Raw genomic sequence first — 23,766 nt, forward strand, 5'->3', positions numbered from 1 at the left:
GAATTCCTTGCACTGTATAGATCAAATTGATTGCCACATGTCAGCTTGACAAAGAATAAAAACATAAAATGGGCAGACTTAGGAGAAAAGGTAACGAGGTGGGAGAAACAGACTGACTTGGAGTTGTCAGAACAGGGAATACAGAAACAAAAGTTGAATTGGTTGACGCAGACACATCCAGCTGTACACTTGCAATCTAGTGAGAACATCTGATTAGCATTTTTATTAGAAGAAGAAGAGAAAGCCTTATGTGAGATACTGACTGCTCTTTGGTCAACAGGCAAGTCAGATGTAGGACTTATTCGAACAGCAGGACCAGTTACAATTACCCCAAAGTCAGCATTTAGGCCACAGAAAAGACAATACCCTTTGAGAAAAGATGCAGAAATAGGAATCAACCCTATAATAGCAGCATTACTCAGGAAAGGAGTACTGGTAGAATCTCCTGATTCACCATGTAATACACCCCTATTTCCTGTTAAGAAAGCAAATGGAGAATGGCGGATGGTTCATGATTTACAAGCTGTAAACAATGCAGTGATACCCAGAGCACCCACGGTGCCAGATCCACATACTTTATTAAATGACCTAAAACCGCAACAAAAGTACTTCTCTGTGGTAGATATCAGCAATGCTTTCTTTTCTATACCTATACATCCTGATAGTCAATACTGGTTTGCATTTACATTTTAGGGGAAAAGGTATACTTATACATGACTACCACAGGGAGATTGTGAGAGCCCAACCATATTTGCACAAGAAATGGCTACCAACCTGGCAGGGTTTACCCCACCAGGAGGTAGTCAAATTCTACTTTACGTAGATGATATCTTGCTAGCAGCCCCCACCCAGCAGCAATGTAGGGAAGATACTGTAGCGCTATTGAAATTCTTAGCAACACAAGGACACAAAGTGAACAAAAGTAAGTTACAACTCTGGAAAAAGCAGGTTAGATACCTAGGATATGTGATATCCAATGAAGATAGGATATTAGATGAAGATAGAAAGACAGCAATTCTACAAGCACCCAAACCAGCAACCAAGAAGGAAATGATGTCCTTCTTGGGGACAACTAATTTTTGTCAGAGTTGGATACCAAATTATGCTTTGGAATGTGCTCCACTGACTGATTTAATATATAAAATGCCAATGGCAGCACAAGATTTGTTACAATGGACAACCGAAGCAGAAACGGCTTTCTGCAGGTTGAAGCAGTTAGTAGCTTCTTCATTAGTTTTAGGACTCCCAAATTATCACAAACGGTTCTTTCAGACTGTAGATTGTAAACAAGGATATATGACGTCAGTACTGACGCAACAACATGGGGATAAGCAACGGCCCATAGCTTATTATTCATCGCAGTTAGACCCAGTGGCGCGATCTTTACCTCACTGTGTACAAGCAATAGTTGCAGCTGCAGTGGCAGTACAGGCCTCAGTGGTGTTATTCCACCCTCTCACATTGAGAGTGCCTCATGCAGTCGCAATAATTTTACTGCAAGAAAAAGTAGCATATCTCTCCCCTGCTAGACATCTTTCATGTATGACTATACTGCTGAGCCAACCTCATATGACAATTGAATGATGTACAACATTAAATCCATCAACATTACTCCCAACTCCTGCGGATGGCACACCGCACAGCTGCCTGCAGGAAATTGAACAGTTAGCCTTGCCTAGACAAGATCTCACAGATATGCCCTTGGATGATGCCGAGGTGACATATTACGTGGACAGCCCATGCAGAAGGGGTCCTACAGGGAAGAATCTAGTGGGGTATGCAGTAGTTACAGACACTGAAATTTTAGAAGCCCAACCCCTACCACATAACTTATCTGCACAAGCAGTGGAATAGGTAGCTTAGACACTGGCATGTACTTTAGCAAAAGACAAATGTGTAAACATATATACTGATAGTCAGTATGCTTTCTCTACAGTACATGTATTTGAGCAACAATGGAAAAATAGGGGAATGATAACATCTAGTGGAAAACCAATCAATCATGAGCAATTTATTTTGGAATTATTAGAATCTATCCAGTTACCTACTAAAGTAGCTATATGTAAATGTGTAGCTCATATAAAGTAACAGGATAGGATTTCAAAAGGAAATGCAAGAGCTGATGCAGCTGCAAAGCAAGCAGCCTCAGACTCAGAAACTTTACTTTTGAATGAAGAGTTACAACCCTCTGAGATTTTAGATCTAGATATGTTAAAAACAATGCAGATGCTTACTACAAAAGCAGAAAAACAAAAATGGGAAAAACAAGGTGCAATTCTTGAAAACGGACTGTACATTTCCAAAGAGAGAAAACCGATATTGCTGTCTAATTTATTTAGATATGCAGCTTTGTTGAGCCATGGGCAGTGCCATGTCTCAACAGGGGGGATGGTACAGTTAGTAAACTGAATATTCCAAACAAACGGATTCACAAACTACACAAAAAAATTTTGTGCAGCTTGTCATACTTGTAACAAGCACCATGCACAAGGGGCATGTAAACCCAAGCAAGGAAGCTTTCCTATATCACCGTATCCGTTCCATACTATTTGTATGGATTTCATAGAATTGAATGTGTGAAGGGAAAAAATATTGTCTAGTCATTGTAGATATGTTTTCTAAATGGGTAGAAGCTTTTCCAACCAAAAATCCAGATGCAGCAACAGTGGCGAAAGCCCTGATAAAAGAAGTAATCCCTAGATTTGGCATACCAGAAAGGATTTATAGTGACAATGGCACACATTTTGTCAATCAGACAATCCAGAAACTTGGAAGAGTTTTTGGAATCTCCTTGAAGAACCATTGTGCCTACCACCCACAGTCAGCAGGACTGGTGGAAAGGTAAAATGGAACCCTTAAAAATAAACTCAGAAAGTTAGTTAGCGAAACTCAGAAGAATTGGGTATACTGTTTGCCTTCAGCGCTGCTGAGTATGAGAACGGTTCCAAATGTAAAGGGTTTGACTCCCTTCGAAATGGTTTTTGGGAGAGCATATTATGTGCCTCAGTGCAAAGATCTCATGCCTGCAGAGCAAGAGGCTGACAGTTCATTAGCTAGTTATATGAAGAAACTGTTAACAAATAAATCTGTTTTGCAGTTTGACTCTTTTTCAGATAAGGAACAGACCAGACCGGTGGAAGCAGTTTTGGTCACGGGAATGTGGGTGTGGCTAAAAGTGACGAAGAGGAAGAATTGGGCGAGTCCAAAGTGGGAAGGACCATACCAGGTACTGTTGGCGACGCCTGCTGCAGTCAGAGTGGCTGAGAGGACATCCTGAGTCCATTTGACACACTGCAAACCGGTAAAGAATTTTCAACTTGATAAAAACCTTGTGACTGGTATACAAGGGTGAAATGGCCAAGAACAAAGTGAATAGAAATATAGATCAACCCCAGAGATGTTGCATAATCATTTTGTTGAGTATACATTTACTGACTATAATTGTGACAATTTTCCTCTTGTTGTGGTTTATCCTACACTCAACCACACAAGTGAAAGTGGGAAGGCGTGACGAAACATCCATAGACTGGCATCCAAATTTTAACACATACCTAGCCATGAAGCATGTATATGCAGAGACTATGAACATTTCAAATTGTTGGGTCTGTACAGCTATACCAACAGCATATGGAGGACTGATAATGTCCGCTGTCCCTCTGGGAATAAATGAGACTTGGGAGAATTTACTTTTTGATACAGGAACTGTGAGATCACAGGACAATATAGCTTTATTTTTACCTGTCACACAAAAGGGAATTGTATGTTTCTATAAAAATGACACTCTCCAGGTGGGCTGGAGCAATTGTAATATAACAATATCTTATTGGTGTTATATTAAGACTAGTAATGGCAATACTCTTTGCAATACTAATTATGACTCATATTTGAACTCACTGAAAACAACCATGAATGAAATTTGCAAGAATCCTGTTTTATTTAAACAATTGTCAGTTATAGACCAGAAAATGTTTCATGCAGGGTTAATGCGTATTAGTACTAAAGTAGAAAATTGTTATTTTATTTGTGGGAAAAAGGCATATAAATGGCTACCTGAGAATTGGTCCGGCAGTTGTTTTTTGGTTCCGGCTATAAGACATACTGCAGAATTACCTTTGGGTAAAATACGAAACGTGACAGAAGCAGCCCAAAAACCTGAAGGTCCAGTCGAGAAACCTGTAAATCCAGTAGGATGGATCGAAGCTGGCTGGAAAGACCATAATAACGTAAAGGACAAAAACAAATTGACTCATATGGACTTGAGTGACAGTGTTATATCTTGGGCAGGAATATTCCCAGCATATGGAGCAGTCAAATCAATCTGGGAGTTGAGGAAGCTGTCGAAACTTCTCGAAGTAATGAGTAATGCAACTTTCTCTGCCCTAGAACTGGTGACAGATGAACTGAATGCAATGAGAACTGTTGTGCTACAAAATTGAATGGCTCTTGACTTCACTCTAGCGGCGAGAGGTGGTACGTGCGCGCTTATCAAAGAAGAATGCTGTGCATACATACCAGACAATAGGCATGAAATTAACAATCATCTAGAGGTAATTCAGCAAGTATCAGCCATGACTGAACCAGGCCCAAACCCACTGATGGACTTTTTCCAGAATCTATTTGGGGGGTGGGGTTCCATCCTAATGAATATTCTGATTGCTATTTGTGTGGGTATACTCCTAATAGGAGCATGTGTTTGTTGTGGAATTCCCTGCATGAAAAGATTAATCAAAGATTTTATTGATGTATCTGTTACAGAAACTTTGTACCAAGATATTGAGATTGAAAAATTAATCTCAGATGAAAACTTTTTCTGAAGTATAGATCAAAATGATTCACCTAGCTGAAAATCCTTAATGGAAGAGGTTAGGAGACGAAATAACATTATGCATACTTCAAAATAGAATAAAAAGAATTAATAGGGGGGAAAATGTTAGAAAAATATGCATTTGAATATATGTGAACTACTAGTTTAAAAGCAAAGTAGTATGTAATGCATTTTATTCTATTAATGATATAACAGAAAGGATGAATTCATGTGTAATTGCAAAGTAGTTCTGAAACTGCAGTGTGGCTTGTAGCAAGTTAACCTCTGACCCTGGCAGTTGCTAGCTCAGCAAGTCTTAATGTTTATGCTTCTCACAAGTGATTATCTGCTGGGTCAGGAAATTAAATATGTGAAATAATGAAATCTTCTGTTCTTTCCTGCTGGGATGATTTGGCCTTGTGTATGTGTTACTAAGATAACACACAGCTGTTGGGAAAGTGTTACTGGGAACAAAGAAGTGTATTAAAAGACTGAATCTGCTATTGTATTCAAACTGATGTGAAACCTTGAAGAAGTAACTTTACAGAAAGACATTATGTCTGACCAGGTGGATAGCAAGGTCGTATTGTTACCAAATGAAAACTTTTTTTAAAATATACAGCATCAACAATATTTTATGAATAGGGGACTGTAAGCTAAAGTGATGTAGATGCCCTGTGACATACCAAGTCAGTAAGGTGGGCACAACTTGAATGCAAAGACTATAAAACTTGTATTCTTCCTGTTTCGTGTTAGACAAAATTCTGTACTTGTACGTTTTTTGCCTCCTGGTGTACACTAGTAAACTTTTGAACCTGAACCTCCTGTGTATTGATTTCTTGATTTCATTTAACAGAATACCTACAATTATATTAAATAGTGCCCAGTCAGCCACAGACAATAATAAACATTTATAAAACATCTTTATGAAGTTCTAGAAATAGCACAATCTCAAGTTGTTAACACATGAGAAATGAACTTAAAACAGCCTGGAATTCAAATATACTGCAAATCACCATGGACATATAATATTTAGCATACCATTCCAAACAATAAAGCCTCACAATTTAAAATCAAAGCCATCCAAAATTTGCTGGTGCAGAAAATGAATACAAGAATTTATAGAATTAATTACTTAAAAAACTTTTATGGTCTTCCTCCATAGAAATAGTAAAAATCCGAGTCTAGTGAAGCATCAAACTGATGGCACAGAATGAGAGCATCCATCCATACTGCTGGTGACTGGAGTTCAAGAACAGATTCAACCCACTGGTAGGAGTGGCTGGGGTATAGAATAAAGCAGCTGAAAGCTAGTTCTCCTAACCCAAAGGATGGTCTGGGGAACATGCTTATGCAACCTCTGGTAGAGACCAGGACCCTAATAGGTCATCTTCTCAGAAATAAGGGTGATACTGACGATGTCATTATATCATTGCGATAACTACTGCCATAGCCAGGTACTTTAATAGACTACTACCTTCCAGTATGCAATTTCCCTTGAGATCCATTTCTCCCCTTGCCTGAAAGTGAGTCATTACAGAGGAAGACTTCCCCAAGGTGTTGTGAGACCCACTAAGCAGAGGAATATTTCCATGGGTATCTATAAGGAGTAGTTGGGTAATTCAGGTTTGACTGGGTTTAGAAGCTAGACGAATAGCCAGGGACGGTGCAGAGCTGGAGGAGCTGACTAAAAAACTGAAAATTGTTTCTAATAAAGAGAATATACATTCCTTTTTTGGGGCAATATTCTGATCATCTTCTCTCAAGAAGAACCAACTACATTAGAAGATCTAGTTTCACAACTTGAAGTAACTTTACTCCTACAAAATTAAACTCTTGTAAAGTCACGGGTATTCTCATTTATGAAGTATCTCCAAAATATCTGCCTGAATGCCTATACTGTGTTAGGGTTAACCCACATGACTCCTGTGGCTGACCCAAACATGAACCTTACCCCTGCCCATACCTCAACCCTACACATTGAAGCACTAAATTATTTTTTGTTTCTCCAATCAAAAGGGCATTTTTGTTTGTTTTATTTTTTGAGCACATAATATTTCAACATAAGGTAAGTACCACTTAGTTTTAGATTAAACGTGTGCCAATGATATACATGCTTGAGTAGTATGACAGACAGTAATATACATGTAAATGTATATAAAGTGTAGTTTTGGTAAATATATCAATAGTTATAGCACAACATCATTTTCAGCTTTAGCAAATATGACAATAGTTCTAATCTTCAACCTCAATTTGTTACTTTGAAATGCAGCTACCATTTTTTGTAACACTAAAATACATTGTTGTGCTGTATACAATAATTGCTTTAAATCTTTGGCATTTACTTCTCTGAAGTCAAAGCCAATGTCAGTGGTTTCTGGTTGACTAAATTTGTAGATGATTGCAAATTAGGAGCTGTCATTGAATCCCACACTGGCACAAATGTTCATCAGGAAGGGCTGACACATACAAATAACTAGTGTATGAGTCATGCACTAAAACTAAATTCCAAGAAATGAACAACAGTATCCTTTAGGACTTCATCTACCTCTGGTAACTATCATATTGACAACACACTCCTTAGAGCTGATGCAGTACTCGGGGACTTAGGGACACATGTAGATAGTAATCTAGCCTTTGACCATCACGTGTTTACAGTAGTGAGGAAATCATTCTATGTTGTGCAACTTATAAACAAAGATATGAAATCTAGATCCAAGGAAATCATTGTTCCAGTGTATTTGGCATTCATCAGACATATCATTGAGTACAATTTCTCCTTTGGTATGTACCTAACCAGGTATATCCAACAATTGTAATGTCCATGGAGGTTTCACACTAAATAAATATAGGGTTAAGTAAAATGTCCTATGCAGACTGCCTCAAGGCCCTATCCCTGTATTCTGTCCCCTACAGACTGTTGAGGGGACATCTATGCCTGGCATACAGGGCATTGTCATACCCCACTCTGATGGAACATCCTGCATATCCATAAAAACAAACAGCACCAGAATTACCCATTCTAAAGACTTAAACCTTGCCTGTGATATAACTAGGACCTGCTGGAGGAACAGGTATGTATCCCAGAGACTAGCCCATCTCTGGAACAAACTCCCCATCCACGTGAAGCAGAGTTCCCCCCTAACCCAATTCAAGTGTAACTTTGAAAATTGGATGGGGAACAGGAATTTCATCCCTGGTTTGGTACCTGTGTCTCTAATGTACACAGGCAACCTATAAATGATTAATCTCCCAGACTCCTGCTTGTGAATGTTTCATCTCCCAAGCCCCTGCTTATACTTTTCAAGGGTAACAGAACTTGTCAGAGATGTGGGATGCATAGCTAGGCTTAAAAAGGCCCTTGTGGTCATTAACTTAATAAACACTTATGAACCTATGAACCTATATAGTAATTCCCCATTATACTTTAAATGGGACCTTTTCTTTTACAAGGAACAAACAATGCATGTCCTGGGACATTGTTTCTTTTTGTCATTGCTTTACAATCTGCAGTGAGCTATATATATATATATATATATATATATATATATATATATATATATATATATATATACATATACATTATATACACTGTTTTAGACTTAGTAATGGTAAACGGAAATAATTTTTACAGTGATGGAATTTTATGTATTGCTAACCATAATTAAACATTGTATGGCATCAGTAAGTTTCTGTGCCACTTTCTTTTAAATTTCCCAACGTAATATGATTTCATACTAATTCATCTTCATTAATTAGTAGTAACAAAAGTACCCCTGAGACCAAGTCAAAATTACATTGTAAGTGGCATTCAAAAAGCATGTCTTCTTAAGGAACAAGTTGTCTTCCAAGTCTGCAGCAAAGCAAATAAAGGGCATATCACAGAATGCATAAACCCGTGGTGATGGTGCTTCGGTAGTGTAAAGTGCCCCTGAGACCAAGTCAAAATTACATTGTAAGTGGCATTCAAAAAGCATGTCTTCTTGAGGAACAAGTTGTCTTCCAAGTCTGCAGCAAAACAAATAAAGGACATATCACAGAATGCATAAACCCGCGGTGGTGGTGCTGTGATAGCATTGTTGCCTCACAGTAAGACGCTGTCCGGTTCAATTTTCAGCTAAAGCGTCTTCTGTGTGGAGGCATGCATGAATGGGCATACCTTCATTGAAGGGTGTGCATCAGGGCGGGCAACTCAGTATGTAAAAATCAACTACCAATCATTAGCAGACCGGAATTCTGCCGTGGTGACCCCTAACAGGGAAAAGACGAAAGACACAAACAATCACAGAATGCATACATCAACCTCTAGCTCTGCATTCACACATGCACATACGTATATGCACACTTTACTTATCCTAATAATCACCACATCCTGGCTGATGTACAATATGTAAGTACTACTAATGTTAGCCATATCACAAACTGGTAAAATAAACCTCATCTGCAGTGTGAGCAGCTTCTTTGACCATATAGAGAGTTTAAAGACAGTTTGTGTTACTGACCATAACACATAGGCAGGAAGAACTGTGTTCATCAATAGCTTACCCCTTATTTGAGGATAATGCTTCCTATTGTTTAGCAATGAATTCTGCAGCATCACTGGCACACATGTAGAATCACAATATTTACTCATCCTTTGAATTTAGCTAGCACACCTCCAGCATTCATGTTGCCTTAGTCTATCAGGCATGTAGAACTTTTTTTGTTGTCAAATGTTATCACTGTATCAGTACATTGTTCTGCTAGTAATGATCCTTCTCATTAGTTACATAGGGCATTATCCTCTGGAGTGCAGAGCAACTTACCATGCCAGGAACTGCCATGTGCTTTATATACTAGGAATAAATAATAAGATAAATGTACCAAATGGTGTATGAATCAGCTTTTGAGCATTTCAATCAGTTGTTTGTGAACCAAAGTTAAGAGAGAAGGAGGAAAGAGACAGCCATGTGACTCAGCCATACCACATTATGAAAAATGTTCTTCATTTTGAGTCTTACAAATGTCCATGTTTTTCACGTTTGCATATTGAAAGGGTCTGTCACACATTCAGTATTGATAATATTTTAATGATATGCATGATAAACAATACTGAATTGTACTGATTCATCAAAAGAACTCTTGGATCAGAAGTGTTACAACTGCAATGCAGTATGCATTCATATCACTGTATTCTCTGCAGAGAAGTGAGTCAGAGATTAAACATTTGGGGAATAGTGTGAAACACTTTATTTTGCACTGCGCATTTTATTTTCTTTGGAGGAATATGGGTTCTAGTTTGGACATGATGACTGCCTCCACTCATCTATTAAGTATTCACATTTTGTAATTATGGCAGTCAATCTGGCACTGATGTACTCAGACTCCCATCATTGCCTGTTTTCCTAATGTCATGCCAGATATGCATTTGACAGTGGGTACAGTCCTTGGGTCAACTCCACTGCTCCAAATGGGTATGATGGACACTAACAGGATTGCTCTTCATGTTACACCAATAGTACACAACAGGTTAAAGTATAAAAGTGAACATAACTCTCATTCAATAACTAATTCACCAAATGCAACCTGTTATAAAGAAGATAAGTACTGATGTCCTAGAGCTGAGACTTTAGTCTAACACCCAGACTCCTTTCTCACCATTTTCTGTCTTTGAATCATAATATCTTACGGTGCCCCTTACCACCACTGTAACTGCATTTCAAACAAATTATTATTTTCACATATACTAACACACACACACACACACACACACACACACACACACACACACACACATGCACACACACACAAATAGATGGTAATGTAGACAATAGGCTGGTGAATTAGAAGTAGATACTAACAGATGAACAACCTATAGTACTAAATAGCATCTTTACTCAGATAACAGATACCATTTGAATACATAAAATAAATAAAGCCTTTACTTAATAAAGAAGTCAAGACAGTGCTATTCAAATTAAATATACACAGGTCAAGATAGTTGCAAAAAGAAAAACAAAAAGTCAGTTGCACAGATTGAGCACTTAAAATTTTTAACTAACAGTAGGTGCATAAATTTAGCTGACTCTAACATGAAGAATACTGAACCTAACTGCTAAGTTCCTAAAATAAACAGATAGATGCAAAACACTTACATAGATGTTGAGACTATCACGATCTAAACAGGACTGACTCCCTTTACACTGGTTTCAGCTCAAAGTACAATATATATTCAGTTTACCATCAAAATGTTGATTGCATATCGTTGACACCACTTACGCAAACTCTGAACTCTGACTGCTGAAAAAGTTGAACATCGATATTCCAGACCAAAAAATCTCACCCCCTTTTTGACACATGTTAGTACTTGTTATAGGCATAGCTGGCTTTAGGCACCAGAGAATCCTGTGGTCACTGGGGGCCCCCTGTCCTTCGGTCCCCCAACCACAGCAAAATATCTTATTGTGATATTTTATAACATGTTTGTCAAACTAACAAAAACTAGTACAGCAATTTTGTATACTTAATAAATAGCATTTCACCTAAGTCCATACCTGTACATAGAGTTTCTACTGTGTATCATTGTTGTAACTAAAATGCCAGTAACCGTGAATGTCCCTTTTTGAGATGGGTAAACACAGGGTGGAACACAGGCCTGTTGTACTGTAAGAACTGTAAGTACTGTAAGCATTGTAGCTACAGATTAGCCTGTACATAGTTTCATAGTTTCATAGTTTAGTACTAGGCTATCTGCCCTGGGGCATTTATAAGCCTAGCCATAGTGATGTGGCTTTCGCCACCCCATGTAATGGCACAAAAGTGTACAGAATAGATTTAGAATACTGTGCCTCTGTCTAGTAGTGACACAGAGATGACCCCCGGGGTAAACCTACGATCTCCCATCCACTTGTCAAGATTTCTCTTGAAGAGAGTCAGTGAGGGGCTCTGCCTAAGATGAACTGAGATTCTGTTCCAGAGTATGGGAAGCCTCTGAGTTATGAATCTGTCCCTCCAGCATGTCCTATTCATATTTGTGCTGAGGTTTAAATCTTTAGCTCTTGTGGTTCTGATGGATTTGGATTTTTTGAGGTGGAGCACGTCCATCAATTCCTGATTGGACATGGCCTTATACGTCAGGCACAGATCACCTCTGAGTAGGCGGTATGCTACTGAATAGAGCTGGAGTTTCTTTAGTCTGGCAGCATATGACATATGTTGGAGACCCTTGATCCTCTTGGTGAGGTACTTTTGGGGTCTCTCCAGCTGTTGCAAGTGCCGGGTGAGGTACATACCAAATGGGGCATTGTACTCAATCATGGGCCTGATAAGGGAGGAGTACAGGGGTACAATGCCCTCCTTTGATCTGGATGTGAATCCCTTCATGATAAGGTGGGCAAGGTCGAAAGTCTTTCTAACCACTTTGGCAACTACTACTCTTAAAAGTTTGCAGCGTGAATGAAAAGGCTGCTTTTGGGGGGGGTGGCAGTGACAGGGTGATAATTTGATGTAAGTGCCTGGGGGGGCCCCAGAACTTAACATTTCCTGGGAGCCCCCAAAATGCTAACACCAGCCCTGGTTATAGGTGTGGAGAAGTCAGAAATGTCGATGTTCATTTTGCATTCTGAAAAGTCATCAGTACAGATTTTGCATAAATTTGTTAATGATGTGCATATTTGACTATGTGCAATCAACATTTTGATGGTAAACTTATATATTCTAATGTTTCATTTTACCCAAAAACCTAAGAAATAATTCCACTAATTGCTTTTCTCACACATGTAAATTGCTAGCTGGAAAGCAAATAGTATTTATTTCACTTGTATCTTTAACTGTATGCATAATTAACTGTTTGCATCTGGACCCTTTTACAGTTTGGTGGTCAGTGGTTCTTTAATCTCGTTTTATGACTTCACCTGTTATGTGCTTGCAAGCAGTAGATTCTCTTCTGTTAAACTGCACTTCAATCCAGCAGAACAAAGTTACAGGTAAGATTTAATAAGAAAAATTGCTTAACAATTGCTACATTTTTTTCAGAAGAACAGGGTTACAGGTTTCATACATATTTTCTGTTTTACATACAAACAAATGCATTTTACTGCCACTATTAGTTCATCTTATAAATGCAGTTTCACAGTGCATTTTGTTACATATTTTATAAAGCTTAAATAAAGTTTATGTGTGTTAACAATTTTAGAAAATAAAGAGAAAAAATGTATAGCCATCACATTTTAAATAGAGTTTTGTATACCCTGACATAGCTGCAGTTCAGGGAAATGATTGTAAGTATTAATGATAGCCTCATGCTGACAGACGCAGTGGTAAGATATTTACTTTGATTTAGAAACAGCAGTTAAAGATGTGCAACCAAAAGCTGAGAAAATATGAGGTAGTGAAAAAAGCAGGAAAAAACACAGTGTGACACTTGACTAGATGCTTATACTATACCATACTATACTATACTATACTGTACTATTTTATACTACTTATGCTATAACATACCTCTAAAACTCTTTGAGCAAGAAATCTGGACAAAGTCATAAATAACAGAGGACAAAGGGCCACAGATGGTAAAAAAATTTAAATATTACTCTTCCAAACTTAGAAAGTTGCTAGAGTAACAAGTTTTGCATTGGCATGCATTTTATGAATGGTATCAATCCTGAAACTCAATCGTCTGTCATTATTTTCTAACTTTAGTCTTTAATGATTTGCTACTAATTTGTCAGAAAAACACAATTTTATGAAAAACACACCAAAAACATGAGACAAAAATCTGGATATTCTGCGAAAATCTGTGCATTTGAGGGGTATGTACTATACTATAGTGTACTATATTATACTATACTATACCACATTTATACAAGAGCTATAAATAAATGTGGGAGAACAGCCACTTGTCAAGTTGAAAAATTTTTTTTTTTAAATTTATATCAAAGTAGACCCTGATGAAATTGCCATAAAAGTTTATTTTTTTAAGGAAATAGCCTAAATACTGAGTCTGCATTGTAAAATTAAGTGCACATTGTTAACTCTAGAAGCATAGTGCATATAATTAACAATTTAATATAAGTAATATTGATATACTTATTAAGCCTTGAAAAGTGGTTTTGTAAAGATACATCTTCTGTTGAGCTACAAAGGCAAAATTAGAAAAGTCTGTTATGTTTTGTCTCAACCATATAACTTTGTGCACTCATCCCTCCATTTGATATTTGCAGTAATTTAAAAAAAATGAGGGAGAAATCATATTGCCTGCATTTGGCTATTACCCTTCTGTTATGAAGCTCACTATGCCTTCTTTTAAATATACATATTTAGTTGGTTTATTTCAAAATCATTCTGCTTTTAGCTATCAGATACAATGGTTATTATATTTAAAAAACTTAGTGCTGTACATAATGTAATACCTCCACCACTTCCGGTGTTGTGTTAAAGCATAAATTATATACCATTCCATTAAAATGTCCTAATAGATTAAACTATTTGTGATAATAAACTGAAACATCAAGCTAATGTTTGTAGGGTAAAACAAATAAACTACAAAGCTTCTTTTTTTGACCTGGGTAGTGAAAAATATCTGTGCTGAACTAAAATCTAATATTGTTTCCCCCACATACCTGACAAAATTAAAGATATAATCAACTCTTAAAAATATTACCCCATGGGTTTATTTAATACGCATTTTGTATTCTGTTGTTACCTTCTACAAACATATTACAATTTCATTTCAGGGGAATACACCTGTGGCTAAGTATATTGAACACAAATTTGTGTTGTAGACCTTTCTGTTGATAATTCCAGATATTTTGAATTTACGAGCCATGTTTTTAAGAGAGTTTCAGAAAAAAATTTACTCAGATGAATAAACTGGGTGTTCCTGATTAAATCCTTTGCAACCATATATTTAAAATCTAAAAGAATACTGTTGATGTAAAATGTATCAGTGTTCCTATTAATTTCACATTAAAAGTATCATCAGAGTTTCCTTGTTGGACTATTATGGATCATTCAGTGTATGCTTTATTAAGCAGCACAAAAACACCACACATAAATAGGAATATGAATAACTGGGCCAAAATAGAAAAAAAAAAACATATTGCTTCCTAGCTGTGGACTTTATCATGTATCACACAGCATTTTGAAGACTTTGTGGAATTCTATTCTAAATGTCTGTGTGCCGGCTACCTCACAATTTTCTTTCTAATGAAAACACATAATTAACTATTATTGCAGTACTTCAGCTCTAGAACAAACAACATTAAACAGGGACAAATGCTTGTTACAATAATTACATGCATCATGAACAATATTATTATGAATATCCAGATAATCATTCATAATCTATGGAAATAAGGACCTGATTTGTTCAGACAACTACTTACGTGGAAATAAATACTAACCTTTGACAAACTTCCTAGAATTTACCACTCTAGATATGCTGTTGACTACAAATACAATAGATACACTTTAATGCATTTGCATCAGCATTTATTCCCAAATGTTATAGACATTTTCAATGGTCCTTTGCAAAATAATTAATAGATACTGGACGTGAAATGTTATAGTCAGTGGGTGGATAGAACTACTTCACATTTGCCAAATGTAGCTCAACATGATTAAGTGCGACTCAGATTACACAAACTTGAATTTAAGTTCTATCCTAAACTAGTTCACCTTTTGGTTAAATGTGAATCCTAAAATGGATAATAAACAAAGAATCATAATTAATGGCATTAATACATAGCAACAGGCAAGGAATGGCAAAATGTGAATTCCCTCACTTGATTCTCCCCTCCCCTTTCTGTCATTGCTATGTATGTATAGTTAGATTTTCAATATCTATATAAAAATCATTATAATGCAGCAATGCCATGAATTTGATTGTTGTCTTAGTTGTTTCAATTCATGTAAATGAATGAAAGATCATTATTATGATTTAAATGTACTAGATAATGTTATTGCCTATTACTATGTAAACACATTCCTAACTTTTTACAAATTAAAAAAATCCCATTTAATTTCAGGTCATTTCCTTCTCTATAACATTCCAGAAATAGGATGACAGAATGTTCTACTGCCAGGTAAAATTACAAAGAACAGAAAAAGTTGGAAGAATTTAGAAGAGGAGCTGCCACTTGATAAGTTTTACACGGCTAAGCCAATGGGTCATCTTCAACTCATTGAATTAGATTTGCCAGCTTGCTACTGGATGATCAGTGTTTGCTATTGACAAATCACTGTACATGCAGTTTCAGTAAGAGTGCTAGTAGTGATGCGATGTTTGTGTGGGCCTTTCTCTCTTCTCAGGGTTTGTGTAACCATGGAATTATTATATTTAAACAAAAAGGCATGTAAGCAAAGTGTTCCATATTGGCTTCTTTTACTTTTTTGTTGGTCGAAACTTCAACCATTTCAGACAAAAAATTCAAATTAATAATTACTTTTTATTTTATATTACCTTATTAGAAAATGAATATATACAAATCTGTGTCTTTAGTTATTCTGTTTTTTTATGCTGTCTTATCTATAAAGCAGACAACTTAAGTGAATATTAAATGTACTTTGATTAAATATGACATATATTAGCCAGCTCCATGGTGCAGAGGAATAAAGATCTAAATACCACCCGGATGTCATAGGTTTGATTAGTGGCTTGGGCACTGGAAACAATGGCTGATTAGAGAGAGGTGCTGCAACAAATTTTTCTCACCTTTTTTAGGGTTATGAAGGGAGACTTATCCCCTCAGAGCAATCTCTACTTAAAATCTCTGGTGGAGATTGATGATCAGTACAGGGACTTCCTTTCAAGGAAGATGGAGGCACTTGAAGAGATGCCATTTGATGAAGTTGGAGACACACCCACAGCAGATGACCTTTGTTCATGAGCTCCTTGGGTTTTAGTAGAGGAAATGTTGGGCTTAAGAAAAAAAATCATCTTGATCAAATGATGGGACCATTCCTTGCACTTGTTTCTTGCCCCTAGGACTAAATAGGACTTAGGCTTTCACTTCTGCAAAAAGAAACAAGCTAGTAAGCTGAAAAGGGGTTGGGGTTGTCACAGGAATCAGGAGCAAAAAAAACCATATTTAATATATATATATATATATATATATATATATATATATATATATATAAGTCCTATGCAAAACATAGTGGACTTGCCATGATAGTCCCTTTATCCAGCCCTCATTAAGACAGTTATTGAATATAATGCCCCCTTTGGCATGTATCTGTCTACACTTATTTAACAACTGGAATGCCCACAGAGATACCTTACTAAAAGGATACAAAGCCAAATCAACATGTCCTACATGGACTGACTCAAAGCCCTGTCACTATACTCAGTATCCTACAGACTGCTAAGAGGTAACCTGTGTCTGGCATACAAGGCTTCCTCTGACCCATTAATGATGGATCTACTGGACATCAGCAAGTCACATGGCATCAGAAATACTCAGTCTATAAATCTAAACCTCTTATGCAACATCAGCAGAATGGTTTGAAGGGACAATTACATTTCACAAAGGATACTGCTGCTGTGGAACAGACTCCCTATCCACATAAAACAAACTTTATCCCTGTCTATTTTCAAGTGCAACTTAGATCTATTCATGGGAAACAGAAAATTTACCCCAGGACTGCCCCTTTACTAATAATGGACAGATGCAGCTCCTAAATACTTTTTCCTATGCATAGGTCCCCCTCAAATTATCTATGGTATGATCCCAGTTATTCTAATTAGGGGTGATATGTAATTATCAACAATGGGATTGGTATGGTAAATCTATAACAAAATGGGATAGGTTATTCTGAGCACAAAAATGGAAATTGGCTAGGTTTCAAATGGCATGCAAGGGCAACTAGCCTAGTACTTACCTATGAACCTACAGTTGTTTAATAATAACAGTGTGCATCAAAGACTTAATATACTACTGAAGAAATAAAGTAAACAGCTTCTACAATTGATTTACAATAAATCAAGCTGTGAAGCCTTGATTTTATTAGAACATGAAATTGTCTGCCCATCTGTACTTCCATTCATCCAACCATAAAACCATTGTCTAGACCACTTACCTAGTAACAGTCACAATGGTAGCAAGCTGGACCAAACTTTCATATTTCTAGACACTGCCATGCTTTCCAATATAACATCTTCTGTGTGCTGTAGGTCTGTGCATTTTCCCTCCTAGTGGATTGACTGCCCTACATAATCTATGGAAGGGATTGGGAGGCATCCTCCCCAGGTCACCTAACCACTACAGCTGGCTCACCTCAGCCAAGAGGTGTATTCAAAGGTCTACTTAGATGTTAAAAGTCTATATTCTGTAATGTAAGGTTAACCCAGAAACTCTACAAAAGAACCTCTTTTATACCACTTGCATCTGCAGCCTCATCTTTTAGGGTAGTACCCAAAGTTTGTGATCATAGGCAAAGAAGAGGACATAGACTGACCAGTAACCTGAGAGATCCATCCTATTACTCAGTTGTACTTTGTCACTGCAGTCTAGTTCCATACCTGCAGTGTAGTCATCAAAGCATCCATTCCATGGTTGATCTCCTGTTTGTTTCCACCCTTACTCATGAGCAAGATCACAGACTACTTAAAATACTCCATCTAAAGCAACTGCTCCCTGTCAAATGCAGAAAGCAATCCCACTCTTTCTGAGGAAAGAACTGTGATCTTTATATAGGTTCATAGATTTAGTACTAGGCTAGCTGCCATTGTAAGCCTAGCCAATTATCCCATGTGAGAATCAAACCCTGCACTTTGTGTCTGTAAGGTAAACACCATAACCATTATGCCATCCTCATATGTACTCATTTTCCTTCCATCTACTTCACAGTCAACTGTGAACTGTTTGATGCATATCTGTGGTCAAAGACACTTGAGACTAATAGGAAAACACTGTATGCCAAAGACAATGCAGTAACCCTCATATATACAGAAGGTATAATCTCCAAGCACCAAATGTGCATTGATATCGTGCCAATTCAAGTCAAGAAGCAGACTGTTATGTCCACTTTAAATGTATTTGACTTGACAAAAATGTGGGTGCAATATTCATGTCATAAATACAGGGACAAATGTCAACAGCAGTGGCCTTGTAACCATTTACTGTTGTAGGATCTCTAATGAAGTTTTCCCAAATACAAGGTCACATGCCTTCACTGGGCCCACAAAAACATATGTAGATAGTGCTATCAAACTTCCAATACTCCCTCAAGATCCAGGAAATGACAGACAAAGAGTTGGACCAGCATTTCATTGGCAGAACAAAACTCAGATTTCTCGTCCTGCAACTGAGGCCCAGCTGCTGGACAAGGTGTCCTTTCCAGCATGTTAATAAAGGCCACAGGCCTTCTCTGTAAGGCAGATAAGTGTCATTACTCTATAACTAAAAGAAACCTCTCTGTCTTTCTTTATGAAAATAAGGGCATCTACTATGTTTGTCAGACATCAGCTACTGTCCCTGATGTCCATGTAATATTGGCAAGACACATTAATCATGATACCCAACAATGCCAGATGCTTTTAGCATTTCCAATTAGATTTCTCCCCCTTCTTGATCACTCTCAGTTGAAATCTAATTAATAGATAGGAGATGGCCATCTGGGGGAACACTAGAGCCTGGTAGTGGAGACAGAAAAGGTTCATAGATAATCAGGCACTTAAGAAGGTGTTTTAATTCTTAGATTTTCTTGCACTTCACACAAGCACACACACACACACACACACACACACACACACACACACACACACACACACACACACACACGTGCATATATATATATGTATATAGTTACATTACTCCTAGCCGTTTATTAATATTGAGCAGCCTTCTTCAAATCGTTACTCTAACATGAAAATTAAATACATATTACAGATATTCCTTTTTCAGATCTACTGCATGATGTGAACTGTAGTGATAGTGACAAAAGTGCATTCATATCTAGCTTGCAAATAAACTGGGGATAATTATATCTATGACATATATGTGAAAAGAACTTCTAAAAATGTCTACACTTTATGTAAGCTTTGACCTTTGGGCTGCTTTTAATATATTAAAAAATTATGATACATAAATGCAAGAGAAAAATTAACCTTTAAAGTTTGGTCTGATACGTGCATCATATCCTGATGTTCTTCCCATCAGCTTGTCCAAAAAATCAGAGGGAGACATGGTCTGTGAGAATGCTTTTGCTGAAGATCTAGAGTCATGCTCCTTACACAAGGCCACCCTGAAAACAATAATTTCCAGAATTAAACATAACAGGACATGCTAGTCTTAAAAATAAAACAGAGCTTACATACCATAATACTGATACTCTTTACAAAATGGTAAAACTGTCACATGATAATATAAATGTACATTAATAGTGCATTAAAGGAAAATCAGTTTGTTCATGTCTTGGAGCTATAGTCACATCACTAAACTCATTTGGAATGTATATAAAATCACAAAACAAGGAACGTAAATTTACACACATACAAAAACTGTAACAGTTCTTGTCATGAGATGGTTATCTGGGTTCTGATACATAGTTTACAACTCATAGTTTGTTTCTGAAATGACAACAGCTGACACTTTATAATGTCTAGAAAACATCAGCCTTTGGAAAAAAAAAAAAACTTTAGATTACTGTTCTCAAAAGTCATGTTGTCAACAAGTGAGTTCATAAGGAAAACTGCTGATTTGACAACATGCACATCACCATCTGTGCTAGTTTAGTTGTATTTAAAATGTAATGGCATAAAATTAGACATTAAGCTTTTCCTTCCCATTAGTACGGTTTTCTGGTGTATATTTTCTTGCCTTGTCAAGTAACAGAAGTAGGTATACAAATTAAGTAGCAAGAAGTCTAAGTATTATACATCCTAAAAGCTTCTGATCTAAAGTTATCTGGATTTCACATATTTTTAAATATATTTATCAGTGCAGTTGATAATGCTGGAAATGTACAGATGAAAGGACATTTGACACGTCAGTTTGCTAATTTCTTTTGCTAGTTCCTAGAGGCATAACTTACATCTTGCTAAAGACTTTAATAATTTACTTGGCATTTTTTGAGACAAGCAATTTAATTACAGATGTAAAACCTATGTACAAATAATCTTCCCATTGCAGCCTATTTTGCAATGATTTTATATTATGAATATTGTCATAAACATAATCGCACACACTTACATACATGGCTTGGAAAATACCCTGTCATGCATAAAGTACTCCTTGCAAAGATCTGTGGCTATTGATCATATCCTTCTTCTAAGTGGGCCAGGAAAGTCCATTCGTACAGTTATAAAAGATACCAGCTAATAACATTAACGTTGTTATACTTAACCAATTAATGGATGCTTAGCTTAACAAATTGGCATCTTACACGTGTAATAACCTGTTGTTGCTCAGGGAGTGGAAGATGGCAAAATAATTGCTTTAATTTTCCGTGTATTCATTTTATTTTCACCAAAGCAACTGCCAATTAATTGGCTGACTGAGAACTTTAAGATGCAATGGATTTCAAAATACATTACTTTGTAACCCTGAAGCAGACAATATTATAGTACTTCGTGAAACTATTGCAGGGCTGGGCAACTTTTGCACTGGCTCATACTGTCTTTACAAGGCCATTACCCTAAGTGCGCTGCGCCTGCAATCTGAAAGACATGCTATGTGTTTCTTAAACTGCGTGCTTTGCAACAGCTTTGTCATTCAGTTTCATTGATTCGCTCAGATCTCTAGCCTTATCTGAGCAGACCTTATCCTTCAGCAGCATTTTTTTATGTACACAATTTTTACTTCTGGCTAAGGTCTCAGCACTCGAAAGGCAAGTCCTCCTCTGCTGTGTTTACTGAAAGTTTGTTAAACTCTTAACACTGAACGCGTTTTACTTCCATTTGATTTAATACGACATTGTCATGTCCATAGCTGAAATAAGGCCCAGAATAAAATTTGACAAACATCGAATTGTTTACAGACTCAGCATGAGCTACTTCGTTTTGTTGCCCAAAATTATGACTAAAACCAGTTATGGGCTTTTATTAATAGAATAAACCACCACATTCCTCTCCAGCGTACCTCATTACGAGGAACGTTCATCATTTGAAGTCTTACAAAGATCATGTTCCTCAAAGTTCCACATTGAAAGTGTCCGTCACTCATTAACTGTTAAGATGTTGTAACGGATAACGCATGGTAATAGAAATTAAGTATATTATTCGTCAAAAAACCTTTTATGAGTGAAAGTAGCATAGTTTAACCATCATATGAGCTTCCTAGTTGAAGTTCATTGTAAGGTGCTAAGTGTTCTACGTTTTGCCCACTGGTTCCACATTATGAGAGGTAGTGTTCCTCAGTTTTACAGATTGAAGGTTGGTAGATATGGAATGAAGTGATTATAAAAGTAAGCCTGATAAAAGAGTAGCTATATTGTGGTAAAATCTGGAATTCTCAGTTCACTTTGGGGTGGCCCTGGCTGATCGTTACCTTGGCATTTAATATATCGTAAAATGACAGCACATGTAATTTGGAAGTCGTAATGTAAGAAACAGTTCTATTCAATACTTTTAAATTCTCAAGCTAGAGAAGCCCTTAAAGGGAAAGGTTCACAGATTCGTTGTACCATTAAGTTCTTTAAACAAGTGTGTAGGTAAAATACACTTATCTGATTATAAACGGGCGGAGCTTGGAGTTTGTATGCTGTCAACCTCGGACACACACACACACACACGAGGGGGGAACACGATCTTATTTTAACACCACCACCACCACCACCACCAAAAACAACATCATCCAAACAAAGACGCTCACACCTTTTCTGCGAAGGTTTTGTTATAGTCGCGTTTGTCAGAGACTGTAGAAAATCATAACGTGTGTCCTACATTATTTGTCTTATGAAAACCAAAAAACATACACGTACCTAAAGTTGCTCGTGTCCGAGAAAAATGCAAGCAACGTTGTCAGAATGTTGACAAGCTGACGGTTCATTCCTCCTTTTGAAAGCAGTTGTCGCTGTATTTTAACTATTATTCCATATAACTCAAATTGCTCTCTTTGTTCACCAGCTAGATCCACAGTTAAACACAATTTCTTTGAAAACTGATAAAAATAAGGTCTGGATTCTGGCACAGTGGGAAAGAGATCCCCAAAGTGCCAGTTCTCGGAACCATTTCTAGAAAGAAGGCAGATAAACTGTAGAGGGTTACAAAAAGGGGAAAATAAATGTGCCGTAAATTTCCAAGCAGCCCTTTGAAGGAGGCAAGAAATCAGTAAATACACAGAAGATGTAACACCATTGGCAACATTGAGTATTCGGGTTAATAACTTCTTTTACCAGCTCTTCAAGTATATTGCTTCTTTACCTAACATATACTACAATGTGGAGATGGGAAGAGTATGTTTTTTTGCACGGTAGTGCTGGAATGAGAGAGACGTGTTTTTACCCTGTCTATTCATTTCAACACTCGGACAGCTCCACACATGTTCTGCGCATGCCCCGAAGGATCAGACATCAAAACGTGAGCAGATTGTCAATGACAATCACAGATTAACCCTTACACTAGTATGACGGTTTTATGTTGTTACGAATTTAACTACAGATGTTTGCTTCCTTTATGAGACTGTATTGCACCTTCCTTTTTGTAAGCCTTTATAAAATAGTTATTATTTTAGTGTTATTCATAGTACAAAACAACATATGCTTGAATGATCGGAAAATAACAGGACCTCCCAATACATTCAGTTACAGGGAAAAATGCCACTGAAAATTTCTCTTAGCATTTGGTCGTGCTGAAGTCTACATCTCAGTAATTGTTTAATTTACGCTTTATGAGCCTGCAACCAAAATAATCTTAAGAACGTCTAAAGCCCTTTTAGTAGCTGCTGCTAAAAAGGATTAGTTGGATGAATTAACAGGCGATCAGTTGAAAGGGTTCTGAACAATTAATTGCCCCACGTATGTGCTATTTTGGTGCTTAAGCAATGATC

The 23,766-nt window shown here is 37.0% G+C and overlaps 1 protein-coding gene across 1 annotated transcript in view; it reads right to left on the minus strand.

Annotated features, from left to right (window-relative positions):
* GLRA2 (glycine receptor alpha 2) overlaps nt 1-23,265 on the minus strand; it is a 1,310,903-nt gene extending 1,287,638 nt beyond the window's left edge. Inside the window, exons 1-2 of the mRNA XM_044072525.1 lie at nt 22,700-23,265; nt 19,887-20,023 (exon numbers count right to left, since the gene is read on the minus strand). Of these exons, the coding sequence (XP_043928460.1) occupies nt 19,887-20,023; nt 22,700-22,767 (205 nt within the window). The 5' untranslated portion in view covers nt 22,768-23,265. The remainder of the gene's footprint in view (nt 1-19,886; nt 20,024-22,699) is intronic.
* Nucleotides 23,266-23,766: the final 501 nt, after the last annotated feature.

This window comes from Protopterus annectens, chromosome 5.part0 (genome assembly GCF_019279795.1).
Source record: "Protopterus annectens isolate FY-2018-M chromosome 5.part0, PAN1.0, whole genome shotgun sequence".
Taxonomy (NCBI): domain Eukaryota; kingdom Metazoa; phylum Chordata; order Ceratodontiformes; family Protopteridae; genus Protopterus; species Protopterus annectens.